The sequence below is a fragment of the Chroicocephalus ridibundus genome, chromosome 14 (assembly GCF_963924245.1).
Source record: "Chroicocephalus ridibundus chromosome 14, bChrRid1.1, whole genome shotgun sequence".
NCBI lineage: Eukaryota > Metazoa > Chordata > Aves > Charadriiformes > Laridae > Chroicocephalus > Chroicocephalus ridibundus.
In genome coordinates, this window is record NC_086297.1 from 5,608,397 (window position 1) to 5,628,513 (window position 20,117).

A 20,117-nucleotide genomic window follows, 5' to 3' on the forward strand; every position below is an offset into this window, starting at 1 on the left:
AACTGATTTAGCACATAATATAGAACATGTTGAAAGTGAAATAATAAAGCTATCTGTCAGAAAGCCAAGGGACCTCTCATCAGCTTGCACATTAGTGGGCTCAACAGCATGGATCTCATTTACTTCATACTTGCTCCAAAGCGAAAGCTATCATCAAGCACGTAAAGGATACTCTATTCATGAATGGTAAATACATTGTCTTAAATATAATTTTATTTAATGGACGTTAAAAATGCAATACTGGACACTGGATGCAATTGCTACAGAATATAGGAGACTTGTGCATGAGATAATTTTCTTCAGAGTCGCCCCTTTTTCTGATATTGTGGGAGTTTGCTGATTTGCTTTAAGGAAAAATATTACCAGAAGAACTCCAGCCGAGTAAATGCGGTTTTAAAAGCTTCTTGCATTACGCCTTTTATTTTACCTACATTCCGACCCAAATCCTGCCTTGACAGATGCAGATATAAGAACTGTTGTCTTTGAATATGGCCAGAATTGTATATATTCATCATCTATTTATATTTTAACAAGCAACACAGTTTCAGTAGCCTCGTTCTTTGAAAACCTTTAGGACCCAATGCAAGCACAAAGCTCAGCATAGAAATAGTTACCACCTGCACTTACACAGAAGAGAAAGCTCCATTTCTTTTCAAGTACAATGCATTAATGTACGGGGAAAGTCAATATTGCTAAACTCATCTCGAATGTTAAAACCATGAACTGCAATGGCATTAAGGGTCAGGATGAGTTTGGCCTGCTGTGGCTATGGCTATCTAATTTAATTAACATTTACATTCTAAAAAAAACCCATTTGCAAGTACTAAGTAATATGGTAAATATGGAACAAATTATCAGAAACAGCAGGGGAGATTTAAAATATGCATCTCGAGTTTGGAGTCACTCAGAAACCTGTGGTGACGCAATCACTCAAACAGCGTAATCTTTATGAGTTTAGCTTTGCCAAGAATGCATGTGCAAAGCGTCTTCCAGAGGCTCACCCAGCACAGATGACACACAAGCTGCCCCTGGTTGTTGAAACGCCTCATCCATGTGGACCCCATGCCTGAATGTTTTTGCACATCAGGTGTTTCCTAGTGACTTAGAGCACTGCTTTTCAACCTCTTTTGGTTTGAAGACCCTTACAGGTTTTTTAAGGCATGATGCAAACCCCTGCATCGTGAGTTTAAGGCTGGAGGTGATGGCTGCAGGTTGCAGCTCGGGAGGTTCAGAGTGGCCATGACTCTGTGAGCCAAAGGAACGCTTGTCCCACTTGTGTCACAACCCCCACTGCCCTCAGGGGACCTCTGTCACCTCAGAGGTCTGAAACAATAAATACCTGTGAGGCAGTGGCAGCAGCCATTGATGGTTGGCGTAGAGGAATCGATCCACACAGGCTGAGCTTCAGCAGCGTGGCTGCCATGTCTGGAGCACGGCCCTGCTGTAATGTCGCAGCTAAGGGCCCAGGCGCTGTGGAAAATACCAGAGGATTTTTTCATCCCACTCCTTTATTGGATAATTCCTCCCCTCCCGAGCCCGCAAAGCCCGTAGAGCTCATTAGGGCGTAAAACCCAAGGCAGGGGACCCCAAGGCAAGCCTGGCAGCCGCCATTACCTCAGGCTGCCCAGGAGAGGGCGCCGCGCGGCTCCCGGGGGACGCCATTTTGGGCGGGCGTGAGGTGAGGTGAGGGAGAAGGAGAGGAAAAGGGAGAGGGAGCGAGGAGAGGAAGGGACGGCAGCCTGCCCCGGCCCGGCCCGCAGCGCGGCACAGAGGGTGGCATGCGGGCGGCGAGGGGAGCGGGGCAGCCCCAGCGTGGGGCTGGCAACAGCGTCCCAGGACAAAGCGTTTTCCCGCCTCTGCGTGCTCTGTCACCACAGCCGCAGCGCAGGCTTCAGCCTGCCGAGGGGTAACCCTGCATAACTCTGTAGAGCTGACCCGATGTTTAGTAACACGCTAATGAAGTTAATAAGGACATACTTAGGCTGGTAAAAATACATTTCTCTTTCAGGAGCTGGCTGGCAGCGGGGAACAGCTCTTTGTGCGCGGGAGGGCTGGGGCTGCGGTGCTGGCGTGCTGAGCGGAGCGGGGCTGCGGGGCAGGAGGAGGTGGCTGCGGGGCAGGAGGAGGTGGCTGCGGGGTGTGCTGCCTGTATTGGAGAGACATTCGCAAAGCTGATGCAAACCCCATCATTACTTAGCTGAACTGCTGACCTCTGTAACCGTCCTTCGTAAAATTCACATCTCTGGGCATCTAAGAGAGGGTGAGGCAGACTCTGTGCTTTGCAGTTGTTAGCAGCTTCTTCTCACCTCCCCGAGGCCCAGCCGTGTCTTATTTACAGCCTGTGGGGACGGGCTGTGGCGCTGATCCCACACAAGACAGGAGTGTGTCTGCAGTCAGCTGCAGGGGTATGGATTCGGGCTGGGACCATCAACACGTGCGAAATGCTGGTCACACGCATCTTCCCAAGTGAAAAGATCAGGAGCAGCTGAAAACCGCGCGGGGGTTTGTCCGCCTGTGTAAGACAGGGCGAGGAGTCGGCGGCGCTCCATGGCTGCTTTTACAAAGGACCTGAAGCGGCCCCCTCCAGCTGAGCCTGTGGCACGTGAATTTACACGCGGGGCATCTTGCATCTGGAGACGAGCAGCGTGTGGCTCGTGTGCTGGATCTGTGCCAGGGTTAAGCCCCCAGTAGTGGAGGCTGGATCCCTGGTAGCGCTCATGATGGGAGGTCAGGCGCAATGAAAGAGCTCTAGTAGTTTGAGAAGGAACACACCAGCACCTCTCCTGATGGGAGGTCAGGCGCAGTGAGCAGGAGGGCCCCCCTCGTGCTGGCAGCTCCGTTCCAGTGTTTGGCTGGACTCCAGAAGATTAAAATAGAGCCTTAGACTGTCCCCTCGGCAGCACTGCCAGCCAGAGCCCTGACAATCCTGGGGTTGTACTCAAACGTGAGTCCCTCGGGAGCGTGGGCTTTACCCTAACAGCTGAGGCACTGAGCCGGTCGAAGCAGGCAGGGTTATTGCTCTTGTGACTCAGACTCGAGGAAGAGAGGGATCAGGATGGAGCCACGAGAGAGCAGGGGATCAGAATGAAACCACAAGGCACAGAAGGGGGAAGGAGCAAGTGTGCCCCAGAAGAAAGCTTGAAAAAATCCTTGTTCTGCTGGGGCTGGGTTCAAAGTATCTGTAGCCGTGAGAATCGGGTGTTACACTATTCAAGCCCAAGTTCTGATTTCACTCCTTTCTGTGAGCATGTCAGGAAAAAATAAGATAAGCAAAAAAAAAAAAGGCAACGTTATTTCTTCTCAGACATTTTAAAAGGCAATATGGGAAAAGGGAAAGCCCATGCAAGTTCTTGTGAAGAACCCACACACAGGTGGCAAAGTCTTTTGTGGTCCAGAAATGAGGGGAACCGGAGCCACATTCTCATACATGTGTGACTAATATTAGGCGCTTAAACGAAACACCTGATTTTCAGAAGTGAAGAGTGCTCCCGAGTACCGCTAAAACCAACAGCAGTGGCAGATGTCAGCATTTCTTAGAGAAGGCTGTTTCAACCCAGTCATCTATTTCAGATTTATCACCACTTAATGAAGGCATCCACACTTGAAATGTTTCGCTTCAGGATTTTCAGAAAGTGATTACAAACAGTGCTGGACAAAACATTTCGGCATTGCCTTTTTCCCCCCTGAAAAATCAGGTTTGGTTGAAATTTTAAAATAATTTATTTTGAAAATATCACATTGATTCAGTCAAAAAAACGACCATATCACCACATTCAGCGATTTTATTTTGGTATTTGATATTTCCAAAACAAAGCGTTTATATTTACTGGTATAAAAGGCTGTTTTGTCTTTAAATTTAGACTTTAGTATTAGTTTGTAAGGCTCAAAAATTGCTACTCAGTTTACCATTTTTTGTTCGTAACTCTGTGTATGTGAGCAGCACAGCGGATGATTCTACCCGATTTTTTTTCCTACATATTTACTATAATAAAGATGAACTGGAAAATCAGAATAAGTAGATCTGTTATTCACACAGGTAAGGAGCCGAAGTCCCACTGAGTAATTAGGACTAATTAATGCATACTTATTAACTAAAAATTCTAAGAAAATAGAAACATTTTAATAACCCTTTCCAAAATGAACATGTATTTGTTTGAAGAGAGAGTTTGAAAACAGCAGTCTGGGGAAGAGAGCGGTGAAGCTCATTAATAAAGATTTTTTGTGTGTTTGCAAAACAAGCAAAAAACCCAAAGCAAACCCAAAGCTTTTATTTAAAGACAGAATTAAAAAATAAGTTGTTTGCTCAGAGAGATGACAGTTTATATAAGTTAATACATTTGAATGGAACAGCGAAATGGTTATCTTTTGCTGTCAGAAGAACAAGTCAAAAACATGCCTATAAGAGTTGTTAACTTCTTTCCAGTTGATTAAAAAAGCATTTCAGTAAAACAGCATAGAACACAGAGGCAATTATAAAACAGCACTGTCCTTCAAGAAACCATGGCAAACGTTACAAAGGCCTGTAAGAATTGCACTGTTCACCTACTTATCTTCTTAAATAAAGAAGAAATCTCAGCTTGGGGCAAGCAAAACATACGAACAACGAGGCCCTAAATGCATGGTACATGCAAAAATGCACCAAAGTAATTTAAGTACATGCACATAAAAATCCTTCTTTGTCTTGTGTTTTTTCTAGTTAATTTTTTAGGTTACTGTACCTGACTGATTACTTGCATTTATTTTTCTGTTTTACTAACTTAATAATTGTAACAATGTTTTGAAATTAAAAATCAAGGAAGCAGAAATGACTGACAGTCACGTTTTATCTTACATTTTAAGAACTATTTTGCTCTGCTGCTTAACCCCACTTTGCCTGCGTTTTGGTTAAAATATTTTGCATGTGTGAAAATACCCACAGATACTCCAGTAAGATGCTGTTATTCTGAAGCTTGCAATGAGTTGGCATGTCATGGCTGAAATACAGACATTTGTCAGCATTTACATTACCGTATATACCTGCGCACAAGCTATGGATAATCGATGATGTTGTAAGGATCTGTAGCCAGAAAATTGTGTCCCTGCTCTGTCACAAGCTCTCTGTGTGACCTTGGGCATGTCACTTATGCCAGTGATGGCATTATCTGTACAAAAGGGAGAACAGTACATGAAATGTTGAGAGGCTCAGACAGTGTGATAGTTAAATACATTTAGTAACGTGTCCATCTTTGAAACAAACAGTGACCCAAAGCGGAATCCTTCCAGTTTCACTGCAGCATTCAAACAGAGTTGATCTTATTTCTCTTGCTTAAATATAGTAACCCAATTTTATAGCACAATTTTATACTACTATTTGGAAATGTTGCCGTGCTTTTCTGTGTACAAAAATATGTGAAAAACCGAGGAATCACAACAGAAGAGTGTATTTCACCTTAATAAGGTAATTCCCTCCGTAAATAATATCTGGGCATTTCTTGACTACAAGCGTATTATCCATACCCGCAATACAGTGTGTTTACAACACGGCTTGAAAGCACGGATTCACAGCAGAAATGCAGCGTGGGGTCTGCCGGGCTGTCACTGTAAATGCACAGGGGAAGGAGCCTGGGCGACAGCCCCCGGGCTTGGGGAAAGAGCCTGCCAAGACTTTGTGCTGTTCCCTTTGATGCAAAGATGCTCACATGCCAGCAACTTCTGCGGTTGTAACACACAGATTAGGAAGATGCCACTTCAAATCTGACTACCCAGATATCGCTTCTGTATTAAAGCGTTTACATTTATATAAATTGAATTTCAATTTCTGTTGACTTTGATGGGAGGTTATTTTTACCCAGAAACTCTGGAAGCCATGCCTGTTTCATTTAGGTTTCTGAATATGCAGACCAAAATAAAAATTTGGAGACCATATTTGAAAGCTTGGCCTTAGAAAAAGTCACTTTCCAGTAAAAATAATTCAGAGAAAAACACAAATTACATTCAGATTTCCGTGGATTGTAAAGCTTACGTACGTGAGTACCTGATGGTGGTCAGATAGGACATATTTTAAAAAATACAGTTTAAAGATTATACACAAGTACACATGGTATTTAGGATGATGCGAACATATACACTAGCATTTTTTTGTTAATGAGGGAGAAGACTTGAGGTACATAATTTTAGAAGATCACAGGAGTTGTAAGAATGCAAGAGCACTTCAAGTCTTCTACATCTTAAAAGAGCTAGGTTTCTATGATATTAGATCAAACAAAAAAATCTATGTTAAGAACGTTTTTATGACAATGATTCACTTGAATAAACCTAAGCTTTCTTTTACCAACCAATCTTTTTTCTAAAATAGTATTTAATATCTGAAGTTATAAAAAATATTTGTAGTCTTGAAAATTATTTTTATTGTCTATTTTATGTACTATACATGCCTCTTTCAGGAATTATTAAAGAAGCATGAGTCATACGGCACTCATTTACTCTTGGCTCGTGGCCATCCTCAATATATATTTTGCTATTTTCGAACCATTTGCAGGTACATATGCATGAAAATATTGTTGTGTCAAGTCCCAAGATCACAGTTAGCACAGCATACATTGTTCATCTTTATATTTACAAAGTTTTAAAGCACATAAAATTGTGCATTATTATGTAGCAAAGTTTAAACTTTAACATACGCTTGGTTGCATGTATAGCAACAAGTTACAATAAAAATCTGAACAAAGACAACCAATAAACAGCCAAATTGCTATGTACAAACAAGGCAGGAAGCAATTAAACACTGCCTTGCACATTTCACTTAAATTACTTTTTCTCTGAGGGGAAAAAAACAAACAACCCCTTTTCCCCTCCCCCAAGCCCCCAATAGCCCTAAACAGTCTTCATTTTTATCAGCGAAATAACTGGAACTCCCATTGCATTCATTTCCCATATCTGCATACTATGGGGAAGAAGTTTGGTCCCTATTATAAAGTGTAGCAATGTATTATGCAGTATGGGCCCCCCCACACAACCGGTCACACAGCCGTGGGGTGGGCTCGCTCCCCGAGCCCGGCTCCGGCTATGGTCCCTGTGACCTCTAGGGGAATATTCCGGGAGATAAAAACCCTTTTGTCTTCCGGACACGTATCATTTTTTACACCAGCATAAACATGTTGTTTTCATGATGACTCCGCTGATCCAGATCGGCTGGTAGCGAGCCAGCCTCAGGAGCGAGCGGAGGTGTGCTGATGTATACACCGGGACACCTGACTCGGCTTCAGTGGAACTGCCTTCATTTACGCTGGTGCAAAAGAACCTGGCATGAGGTCCAAGGGCAGAAGGATTGGGCCCAAACTGACCTTTCTATAAAGCAAAACACGAAGTCTGTGCGCTTAGCTTAAAGTCTGCTTAATAAATTACTACAGTTCACAGTAATAAGGTAGATTAGTGCTACACCAATCACTTTCTCTAATGTTAGATCAATTTCACATAGGTTTTCCAAGAAAGAAAATTGAAAGAACAATAAACAGAAAAAAATCTATTATGATTTGACCAGCAAAATAGGAGGTTTTCTGTAGCCGAGTGACAGACAAGCTTAGTAACACATTACCCTGTTGTAGGATGACTGGTTCAAAGGCTAAATCTTGCCCAAGATGCTGTGGTACAGAAAGGCTGAGGAAGGTATTCTACTCGGGCTCTTATTTCACCCCAAACCCAGTCTGCGACAGCAAGCTGTGGTAGAGCTCGTAACCATCAGCAGCAAGGAGAGATGATCTCTGGGCTGGTAGCATCTGTGCAGCTTTCAGCAATACATGGGGGCTGCTCCCAAGCCCAGTCTAACCCACAAAAGGACTCCTGATGACTTTGCGAATGCTTAGGTAGCAGAAGAGAGGGCTGAAGGTGGTGCCTGCGGAAAAGAGGGGCGAGGTACTGGCCAAAGCAGCTTCCAGAGGGTAATGCTCATCCTGCCTTGGGGAATGTTGCCCTTGGTTTTTGCAGAGAATATACTGGGCCAACGGATCTGCCTCTCGCTTCTGGGCATGATTTAGCCTTATGAATTCTACTTCATAGAATCAAGAAATAAATTATACTTACAAATAAAGTATTCTAGCTATTTAATGTTTTTCTGTAATGGAAAAATCAGAGACCCAACCTGGTGAAATCTCCGTTGCCTGAAAATTCAAGGCCTCTTTACTAAAAATACTTTTTGCTGATGGCAAAGTTCAACACCTCGGAGAAATTCGGAGTAAGTTTCCAAGCTGTATACCTTTTTTTCAAATACACTATACCTTTGTTGTTTGTAAGGCTGTATTGAAGTTTTACATAACAGTCATGAGCCATGCATTTAAACACCTTAAAAGAGTTGACCAGCAACTTACTGCATTTCTTTACACCATAGAGAATTTAAAGATACACCATCTCTTTCCAAAACACTCTAAACATAAATGTTCAGGATAAAATATTCCGTCTTCCCCCTGCCCCTTTAATGTCTATATTTAAAAATACTAATTTATAGATTTCTCTGTGTGTCCTCTTACTGTATAGAAAATCCAATTGTTAATTAATATCTAAAGGCAAAGAAAAAAAATAATACAAGGATGGGAAATAAATGCTTGAGCCACAGGTTTCTTGAGGCAAGCCGTCCATGGGCAGACTGCCTTCTTGCAGATGCAAGGAATTTTGAATGCAAACCTTGCAGTTTACCTGTATCTCGCTTCCTACCAGCAGAAAGAGGAAAGTTCCACTTTTTTTTTCCTTTTTCTGTGGAGTCATAATATTAAAGCGCTACATTCTTTCCTGTCCAGTCCAAGTCATGCCTAGAAATAGGAGGGACTGGGTTCAGCCCAGGTGAAAATATACTCCGTGGAAAATGCAGGAAAAAGGTTCTGTGGCAAGATATATGAGTAAGAGAGAGAGATATCCAGAAGTCTGCAAAGCCCAAGTACCCACTTTAGAGCAGAGCTTCAGCTGTCAGAAGCGGGTACAGACGCATTTGGATGAGCTGTCTGCTGGCTAATGAACTTCTCGTATGCTGTGGGTTCTGAGCCACAGCATTTCCCGTTTCTGCGCAAGAATCCGTGGAGGGGCACTCTAGCTCAACCTGCAGAAAGGGTTCCTAGTAATTAAAGCAAAGGTCTGAGTTCCTAATTTTAATCTGATTCCTGACTAGAAGCCTTTATCCTAAGCTCGCCACAGAAGAGTCACTCGTGCCTTTATGGAGTGGGATAACAGTGCTGTGTTTTGCAGGATTCTTCTGAATTGCCACAGTTGTTTGTGACATGTATGAGTGGTCTTCCTAAAAAACCATGGAAGTATTATGATTGGTATTAAAACAGTACTTGAAAGGCACCGCTTTCTACTATTTATTTATCTCTGGGTGTTCATTGCTATTCCTTTAAGGAGCTGCTTTACTCAGCCACCCACTGAATAGGCAGGGAAAGCAATTTTGAACAAAGAACACATATTTCTACCAAAAGATGATTTAGTGCTTTAGAACCAGAAGTGTTTAAAGTCAGAATTATCAATTACTACTTTTCCTGTTAAAGTATGGGGAAGAACCTTAATCTAGAGGTAATGGGATCAAGGCAGCATGCCCCATTGGCCATCACATAAACACTACTTCCATATAACGAGGTTAAAATCAAGATGGGGTAGGTTGTGGCTGGCATTTGCAGTCCCAGAGTCAAATTCCATCTTTGCACAGAAGACTATGATGAAGTCAAGCCTTTCTACCAGCGGAGAATCCAGCTCTTTATTAGATACATGACTACTTCTGGAAAAGTCCAGCAGCAGGAGTGGATAGCAGATTTTTACACCCGTATGTGACCAGCGGTGTGTACCTGTTCTTCTGCTGTAGCTTTTGCTACTTCTTGCCCTCACTGTTCCTGAGGAGCCAAAGCAAAGCAAGGCGGGTTTCATTTAGGAACATCTTGTTTTATCTCCTCACTTCCTGCAAAAACATATGGCCTCAGCATATTGTTATTTTTATTCTTTAATAGACAGTTTTACGGCAGTTTTGCTTAGAGGCTAAACAGATTAGGGGAGCATGGGCTAGGTGCTGGGTACTAGAAAACAACGTAAATTATTTTGACTTCTGCATCTGAGCATGACATTGTTCTGGCTCTCCCTGGTGAAAAGCCTTCTGCTAATGAACATAATCTAATGTAACAAGCTGCTACTGCCTTCAGTGACAGTAAAACATCACTGTTTGGTTGTACGGGGTGTGAGTCAGGTTTTCCCCGTGCGGTTCCATGTGGCATAAAACACACAATGTATGTCCTTCTAGCTGCAAATTGGCACTGACACTTCTGCTCCCCCCCGCATCTTCTCACCCACAGGAATTTCCAGTGTGGGTCTCATTCAAAGCCTGGGGAAGTGAATGGAAGTCTTTCCATCCTCACGGAGCTTTGGATCAGGTAATGAATGAATATTTTTGGTGCAAAAAGTTAACTTCCCTCTCCCAAAAAGAGAAGTTACAAATGTAAATCCCTTATAGAAAGTTTTTGCCCTTGTATCACTGCAAAGACTCTTCTTGGCTTCTACATACTGACCAAGCGTAAAATAGTGAATAACATTTATTTTTGAATTTATGGATTGAGTTCACAGGGATTTTAATAGCACTGGGGTTATGGAAGTGCTATTTTAATAAGGACCACAGATCATGGGCCCAAATCCTTACCTTTACCTCAAGGACTTGTAAACTCAACTATTTAACTCAAATCTCTTTATTGGAGGCCTTAGAATGTATCCACCTGGAGGCTGAAAAATTGAAAGGTAGAAGGCTGCGCAAACATGGAGTGAGGGAATTTAACCAGCAGGAATGTGGCCCATAAAATTAAACTTCAAGAACTGTTTAAGAAAAATTAAAGCTTGTGCAACAGCTGGGGTTTCTCTCCACATTAGTTTATTTCTTAGTGACTCAAATGTTATGGTTCTCATTAATATAGATTTCATTTTTGAGATCATCTTCTGTAGTACTATAAGTCTTATTCTGGTTGCAAAGGACGAAATCATGATTCACTGTGATCTGCCTTTAGACAAAGACGGCATGCTAAAACACCACCTCCCACCTCCCTTATGATATTAATATTTACTGGTGGCCCAAATAAAAAAATCTTAGATTCAAACTGCACCCCAAGTTTCCCTAATCTGAATTGCCAGAATATCCCAATTTCAGACATGGTGATCAAATGCTCCTGAAGTTTACAGCGAATATTCAGGAACAAAAGCAGGGGCATTTCTTTCCAATGGGTGTATGAGAGTGCCTCCAACAGAAAGAAATGCGCTCTTGTGTGCTGGGCACAAGAAGAAACCAAGCTTTGCTTCAGTATCACTTAGACCCTGCATATTATTCCTTCAGAACTTGGCCTCGTTCGGCCTGCTCTTGACCTCAAAGGTTCACCTCCTAAGCTTTTAAAATAACTTGCTACTTATATAATTTGAAATCTAAGCTCCTGAAAAAAAACCACGCTGTGATAATTCTGTCAGGCTCTGACAGCATTCAGAGATGGTGTTGACTGCGTTTTCTAGATAAAGAATTTTCATTTCTCTGTAAGTGGCTAGAAACTCTGGGTTAACTGTGTTACTAAACCAGTTAGCACTTTAGTTCTATGCAACCTAAATCCATTCAAGGAGGCTGAGAAGTAGAAAAATTTATAGGAAGTGGTGGAAACCAGGTTAATAGAAGTTTAGGACACAGTCCTAACGAGACGACACCAAGGATGTTACAGTTTCTGCTAACTTGCAGGCAGAACCACTCATGCTTAAAATTTTGCATGCTCCGAGATACATGGAAATCAAGAGAACTGCAAAACCTGATTACTAGATTTGCAGCCACAGATTGTTCTGTTATATGGTGACTGTTATGACTACCTGCAAAACTGCAGATGCCAATAATAACACTTGCATCATGACAGATATCCCTGTAAAATGAGAAATCTGCTGATGAAGTCAAAAGATTAGGATTCTTTTGAGTGGCACGAGTTGCCATTTCAGGAGCTGTATTTTTGCAAGTGGTTTTGAACGTATGGCCCTGTAATGCAGAACGGTTCCTACTGCATCGTGGAGCGGTGGGAAGCAATGCAGAAGTCTGGGGTTAAAGTGTGCTGCTTAAGACTTCTGAGACAGCAGAACCCGACTGGTCATCTGGACCCATTATCTGTTGCATAGCATTGTGCACATCCTTGTGTTCTACAGACGGTGTGCTCATTGCCCAAGACTTGCCCTCTTCACCCAGAAATGTTGTTTTATAAGACTCCACATGTATCCTATGGACATTCTGCCTTGATTCCTCATATGTGCCTTTCCCATCTTCTGGAAGGCTGGATGCATGAGGTAAGAGAGTGCTCCGAGACCCATCGATGGGAATCTTTAACTGCTCACTGGAGGTAGGTTCTTGAGACACATCTGAAGATCTCATGAGATGCTGAGTATAGATGCCTTCAGACAGAGAGCCAGACTGTGTCTCACTGTGCACACGCAGCCAACGATGATGCCGGCTGAAGTAGTTGTAATGTTGATGTTTCCCTAGCTTTTTCTTCCCTAAAAAGCTCAATGGCTGCTTGGAGCTAGAGGACTTGTCTATGCTTTTCGGTGTAAGCTCTGACATTGCTAGATTGTTCATATACTCTGTGCAATATTCAGCATTAGTATCAAAGGCACCACACTCTGTCAGGCCTTCTTTCAATGTTAGGCAAGGCTTCATCTCGTGGACTTGGAGAACATCAGGTGCACTGCCACCCAGGCCACTGCCTGCCTGCTGGGATATGTCATGGGAGGAGGAGTAAATCAGGTCTAATTCTCTGGGGCTTAATGCATCGCTGGAGTCGTAGTCACTGTCAGTTGGAAGGAATACTTCAGAGCAGCCTTCTTCATCTGAGCAGGGCTGGGAATCTGCAAAGAGAACTGGTTAATGTTAAGAAGATAAGTACAGGAGAGAAATTGTTTAACTCTCATTTATGTATTTTTTTTCTTAATTTAGAGTCAAATCTACAATTCGGAAAGTGTATGTTTCCGCTGTGGAACTGTCCATGGGCCTAGATGACAGCAAAGACAGCAGTCGGGGGATTTACAGGTGTGTTAGAGAGGTGGTAGTAGAATGAGGAAAATGAAAAAGGATTCATGTATTAAATTAAGTTCAGGGAAGAATTTTAATTTGAATTGGGATTAAGTTCTGAAAGGATCTATTTTCTTTCCTCTTGTTTTCACCAAATTTCATAGAGATGGAGATTTTGGAGAGAGAGGAACTCTAATCCAGGTTCTGCTTTTATTAAAGGAGGCGGTTGAGTTACTCCAGAATTGTACCACTGTAACTGTGAGCAGGGTGCAACTGTATGTGTGCGTAAGAGGCTTGCGGCAAGACATGGCAAAAACTACCCTTTTGCCCATCAGGTGGATTATGTATGTTCAAATCCAAAGCGGACGCACCTAATTGAAAAGTGAATTTGTTGACCAAAACTCACACTGGCACTGAAATCACTGCTGTCTTTTGGCTACAGAAGGATCAATAACATAATACATTCGTGGCATATGTGGCAGAATGGATTGATGCTCCCCTGCCCTGGATAGTTTATATTAAATCCGAGGAAAAACTGTAGATTTTATACAGTGCTGACTATTCACTTTGACCTAGCGTAAGTTACCATATAGCACAGCAACAATGAATCAAGCCCATGCGAGACTTGATAATGCTCTAGGTTGCGTGGTGCCAGAGCCTAAGGATTATTTTGTGTTCATGGCCTGTAATACAGGGAAAAAATTAGCTCAGGGAGAGATGCTGAGAAACAACAGCACTGTGTAATGGTGCGAATCGAAGCACCATTGTCTTTGGGTTTCTTTTCTTTTAACCTAATCTAATCAGAGTAGATTTATTCCTTTTTCTTAACTGTATAAAACTGCCAATTTGAAAAATCAAATTATTATTACCAAAATGGTCATGGCAGTTGTTTACCGCAGCATCTGTTGCTTTTGTTTCTACAGTTTCATTTACTTGTTGCTTAAAAGATAGCTCAGCAGAATGATGGTTTAGATTTTTCTCCAAAGTTCTTATTCTGCTAGCAAATGAGGTGTTACTGTTTCATTTGCTTCATCTTTATTTGCTGTGATCCATTTCTTTCATCAGTTTAATTTTCCAGCTGTTCAGAGAAGCAATAGTGGTCTATGAGGTGGGTACTTATTTGTGTAATTTGGTGTTTTGAAGTGCTTGTCTAAAACACTGAGAACACTGAGGTATATGAAAATGACTAGTAAATCAAACTGGAGTATTGGCACTAAAATGTGCTCTAACAAAACAAAGCAAGAGGAGCATAAGAAAGAATTGCTCCAAAGCAGAGGAACAGTCAAAGCATGGAAAGAAAATGGCTGTAATATCAGAGAAATAGAAGGTGACAAGTGGAGATTATGGAAAAGTTTGACTTAGATTCCGCACAAATTATTAGAAACTATGGTGAGGGACAGATAGATACATGAGTGATGAGAAAGGGCCAATAACTTTTGCTTAATAACTCATGTCCCACCAATCTAATAAACCCCTGAACATGCGCACAATTCGTACACAGGCATCCTTAGATTTCTGAAGAGCTTTTGACAAGGTTCTTTACCACAGATTCTGAAGAAATGAAGCTGTAATTGAGATAAAGAGAAAGCTCCCTCCATCTATTAGTAGCAGATTGTTGGTGCAGACAACAAATGAAGTAGTCGGCTTTCACTATGGATGGATTTTACTAATTCTGGACGTTGTGGATAAGAGAGTGATAGCACTTGTCCCTTCTGACATGTTCATTAAATGATCTGGAATAGTGAGGTGACAAAGTTGGCTGATGATGAACACTTATTCTGAGTAGTTGAAAACAAAAAATGATTGTAAATACTGTAGAAGGATCTCAGGATATTGAGTGGCAAATGATTGGTAAAATGCTTGTTAAAATACCTCGGCAGGTATGGGAAAAAATTTACTCCTTTTATAAAATGAAACACAAGAACTGTTAGAATTAAAAGTGAATTCAAAGATTTCACTTGATGAACAAAGAAAAATTCTCTTACCGCTCACAGCTTTTCTCCTCTGGATTCTACCCTCAGGTGAAGGGGGAGGTGAAGGAAGACAATCTAGATGTGAAGAGGTTGAACTGATTTTCTTTTGGGAGTGTTCTTCTGAAAGATCCACAAGCTTCATTATGGGTAGGCCAGCTGCTGGCTGCTTGTATCTTGCGTACTGCAGTGCTTCTGTGATCCATCTCATTTCCCTCCAGATCTCATCAATTTGCTTTAGAGAAAAAACAGTGAAAAGCTACGGTTAAGGCTGTCTATTAATTTTACTTAAGTGTCTACTTTCTTCAGGTGCCCAAGCTGGTGCGTAGTCACTGCCGACAGAGAGAAGCAGGATCCCCCGACAGGGCACTTCAGATTTACGTGGTCTGAACTGCCTTTGGTTTGGTGCTTGTTCTCCTCCACCATTGCAGAGGCTGCTTAGAACCACAAGACTCTCAAATTAGGTACCTCGATTAAGAACGTGTAGTTAGAAGGGGCGAATCTAGGCCTAAACTCTGACATAGAAAGAAAATGAAAATTGTCTTTTGGTGGAGTAAAAAATTTGATCAATTTGTAGCACACTTGAAAGCTGGTTTCATTCTGTACTGGCGTGAATGCAAGACTTCTTGAGCATCCTTGCAATCCCAGGATTATGTTCAAAAGCAGAGTGCTCAGATCATACCTAGTTTTTAAGAACAGAAGAATCTATATACATGTGGAAGAATATATATACATCGAGGGCTGATGCACAGCTATGAGCCAAACCGCAGGATTTCTTCCTTATCATAATTTTGGTCTGCATGCATTTTAATAGTATAAATCTACACTAAGACAGTTCTAGTACATGCCTGTTGATGGCAATAAGAGACAAGTGCCTAAATCAACCGCAGGATATAGCTTTAAGTATCTGTGCGGAGAGGAAAGATGCTGCTTAATGTGGGTCTTGAGAATCTTTTGATAATGGATCACTTTTAACATCTTCAAGCAATTCAAGATCTTTGATGACTGAGCAAATATTGCTGCAACCAGCAAATGACAGTAGCCGTGCGTATAATATCCTGCTGCTGCAGTATCCTTTCTAGAACTTCCCTTGTACTACACTTCCTACAGAAGATCCTGCATTTAAAGAAGTGAGCCTTCACATTAATATTGCAGTGTTTAAGGGAAACTGCTTTGCAGTTACAGGAGCTACATTCTGCAAGGTGCAGAATGAGAGCCCTGGGTCAGGAACTGGACAGGCAAAAGGGAGGGGAACTTTGTGCAGTATTATCAAATAGGGAAGTAACAGAGGGATCAGTGAAGAGGAGACAGCAGGCTGATATATTGTAAGACGAGTTCTCCAGCACATACGCTTAGCTGGAGATGCTTCTTCACAAAACGCGCGTTCAAAGTGTGAAATTTATTGCCAAAGGATACTGTAGATGCCAGATTAGCTAGGGTGGTTCTTGATGAGCTGTGCTGGAGACAGGATAGCTGGATAGATGGATCTTTGTTTTGACCTAGTATGCCCATTTTTATGTAAAGGTGAAATCCCAACTCCAATGATGTCAGTGCAAGCCTTGCCACTGAGTTAATTTGAGCTAAGAATATACACTGATACGAATAGCAAATGGTTCAGAGATTAATTCATAATCCTACATCATTTCAAGACTTCAGTGTAGCTTCATGAAGAGAATGCCAGTTAGCAAACGTCTTACCTATTTGATATCGGAGATTTTATATTTCCTTTCTGTGATCCTCTTTCAACCCTAAACAAAAATCATACTGCGTGCTGTTTAATAAAATGCAAATCCTGTTGGTTTTTCTCCCTGATGCCGTTCTGCAGTGTCTCCTGGGATAATGGACCAGTCATTTTAATGAACTGTGGTTCTTTTACAGTTTGAAGCATTACGCTATGTAAATTACAGCTTAACTTCGGTTTTAGTTTCAGTGTCTGTAGATTTTTTTTCTGGCTGTGTAACATTCTGGTAAAGACTCCAAGTACCTTATCTGCTGGATTTTTATTATTTTTTATTTATTTTTACTTTTCAGTTGCCCTCTGACTTCTTTTCAGAACTGCATTTATATAGACTCCCTTGCTCTTTACAATGTTTGGTTTGTGTAGTGACTTCAACACTGTCTTAGATCTCGGATCACACAAATGCTCTTGCGGTTTTGTGGTCACCACTGAAGATTGCGGTATGTGGTGGGCTGAGATATTTTTGCAAATAGGTGGAATACAGCTGGTTTTCATTTGAGAGGAAACCTGACAAGGCTAATACACTGTCACAATAATTCAGCACAAAACACTGAAGTTTAAAATGTTCTCCCCTGTTTTCCCAGCATATATATGTGACTCAAACACTTTGGAGAAGAGGAACACAGAACTGTCTATACAGTGCATGTATATTAATATATATATACTTATTTTTGATGCAAAGGATAAAAATTTTCCAAATTCTCCTGCATGCTGGGAAAAAGTTAGATTTTGTGAGTGTGAGAATAGGAAGATGAGAAGGAAGGAGATGATTGAGCGGTGAAAGTACAATGGAACATTCCTCTCCGCCCCCCTGCAGGTTGCCAAAAGCTCCAAAGTGGACAAGGCAAAGGGGATCTGAATTCAGAGCAGAGGGGAACAGAAATATTATCATCTTGTTCATAATTACGGAGGGTGTCCTGGTTTGAGGTGCAAATATACTATCAATGGGTGAGTGGTTGTCTTGGCCCCTATTCCAACAGAAGATCACTTGAATATTAAGAATACAGAGCTATAAACTTATCTGCACCTCACTTGTAGGAAGACAGATCAGCCATACCCATAGATGCACTCTGCAAAGGTCATGAGTTTTATCTATAAATAACCAATTGCCAAAATGGTTTGCAAAAGGACAGGCCGTGCTACGCTGCACAACGGGGTGCAGTTTGAAGATCCCTGGGTTGAGTAGGTAAGTCCTGATCTGGGAACAGTACAGGAAAATCAGTGTGAGAGACAGAGAATATGCAAATTAGACAAGTGTGATAACATTTGTGATCCTTCTGCATTGGGGGACTGAGGCGGTATCACTGCGCGGTGCTGGACAGACTTACTGATGCTTTTGGGGTGGGCTTGCCATCTTAAACACAGAGCTGCCTTCTTCACGGTGCTATTGTTGATGAAGGTTGTCTCCACGACCTAGTCTGAATTGTCATTTTAATTTTTTTCAATCGGCAATTTATCATGGTGAAAAATGTCTTCAATTCACAAAGACAGAGAAAAACTCTTACACAAATGAACGCCCAAGCATGGTACTAGCTTACCTCACCTTAGATGGGAGTGAGTTTTACAAGCAGACTGACACATTTCTTTATAACAGTCTAGTATAACTGTCATTTGATTTTACCCATAAAAATGCTTGTATAAAAGCAACAACTAAGGAAATCATGTTCTGGGTTTGAATTTCATAAAAACAGAATTGCACTTTTGATACAACTGCTCTTTTTATGATGTCTGTGAATAATTCTCCATTTAGATTTCAAATTACAGCCCTATGCAATTTTTAAGAAAGCCACCTTAAAATCTCCTTGGAATAGTCAGAAACAGACTATTACCTGTATGTAGTCTATAACTTGCTGGTGTCTTTGTTTGGCTGCAGCGACTTCACTGTCTGAAATTGCTTCCCTTAGGGATTGCTGGGTTTTCAGAGAGTCCAGCTCTATGACAGCAGAAAGGCGGCAATACAGGCTTATAAATTTTTCCTTGTAACAGCAAAAATGAACTGTGAAAAGACCAAGTGCAAAGGAAACACTGTTATATTCTGGTTATGAAATATGAAATCCTTCGATTTCAGAACACAAATTTTATTAAATATAATTATTAACTCTCTGGATGGGTTACTTTAAGCTAGAAATAAATAATACAGGCTCTGATTCTCCTTTCATTTACACTGGATTTACTCTGCAACTTCACCCATTTCAAAAGAGTCATCTCTAATTTACATCTAAGTGAAGAGATAATCAGGTCCTCAGTATGCAACTCCAGAGGCTATTTTGCCCTTGATAGCTTTAATCAGAAAGGCTGTTTCTGTGGCTTTTATAGCTCGTCATTCCTTTTATCAAGGAAGTAGTACACGACTGGAAAATGGAACTCCTCTTTTATTTTTTTTAACTGTTTCGGAAAGAAAGTATCATTTTGGAGGATGATAACTTCCTCATGGGCTAGGCTAGCTTAAATCAGTAACTTAAATGTAAATGACTCATCAGTAAAAGCATTTAAGTGATATCACAGTTTGAGTGAAACAATTAAAACTCTTTTAGGTGTTATACATTATCCTCTGAACTCTCATGCAGAAGAGTAAGCCAGAAAGTTCAGGAATGACCTCTTGCTTTGTGTAATTTGACTTTGGCGTAGCACAGAGCTCTCTGAGCTACGTCTAAAAGAGGTAACTAGATAAGAGAGAGAGCAGCTACAGCACCGTGGAGCTTCACCACTGTCAATTTACCTGGCCTCTTAAAGCTACATTCTTCCAGAACCTGCAAACGCTGCGGCAAAACTTGCCAGTCATCTCTGCGAGCGGCAGTGCAGACTGAGTACTTGCCGAGGAGAACAAGTTTTCAGAAATACTTCCCCATTCATTGGTGCTTCAGTAAATGCAAGCATACAGCCTGATCTTGTTAGAGCAGCGAATGCCAGTTGGCTTACTACTGCTGCTTTTCTGGATTGTGGCATGATATTTTTCAGGGTATTTCAAGTGTAAATTGCATCTGTTCTTCTTATCATAAATATGAAAAAAGAAATAAAAACAGTGTTGCATGTCAATTTATCCCTTGCAAACGACATGATAAGAATAATTGAGAAGAATTTATCAAACTAAGAAATCCAGTAACACAAACATCATTAGCATAACAATAAAGGCCTAATCTGAACATAAAAATCCCACAAAAAAAGAGTGAAAGAAAGAATTTTACCTTCTGGTTTCCCAATGATGCCTAGATATTGCAGGGATCTAGTCTGAATAGTGTGTGGTCTTACAGTATATATGCCATATGTGGTGGACTCTTGAGTGAATTACAGCCGCGGTTTCAGCTTCAGTGCTGAAGTTTCTAGCCTTTGTGGTTTTAAGTCAGACCCTTTAATGTTACTTTAACAAATGTTACTTCAACGTAGTCTTTTG

General features: G+C 41.4%; 1 protein-coding gene across 1 annotated transcript in view; it reads right to left on the bottom strand.

Moving 5' to 3' along the window:
- Positions 1-4,285: 4,285 nt before the first annotated feature.
- Positions 4,286-20,117, bottom strand: part of ANKFN1 (ankyrin repeat and fibronectin type III domain containing 1) — a 117,664-nt gene continuing 101,832 nt past the window's right edge. Inside the window, exons 17-19 of the mRNA XM_063352376.1 lie at positions 18,556-18,722; positions 15,004-15,223; positions 4,286-12,855 (exon numbers count right to left, since the gene is read on the bottom strand). Coding sequence (XP_063208446.1) covers positions 12,059-12,855; positions 15,004-15,223; positions 18,556-18,722 — 1,184 coding nt within the window. The 3' untranslated portion in view covers positions 4,286-12,058. The remainder of the gene's footprint in view (positions 12,856-15,003; positions 15,224-18,555; positions 18,723-20,117) is intronic.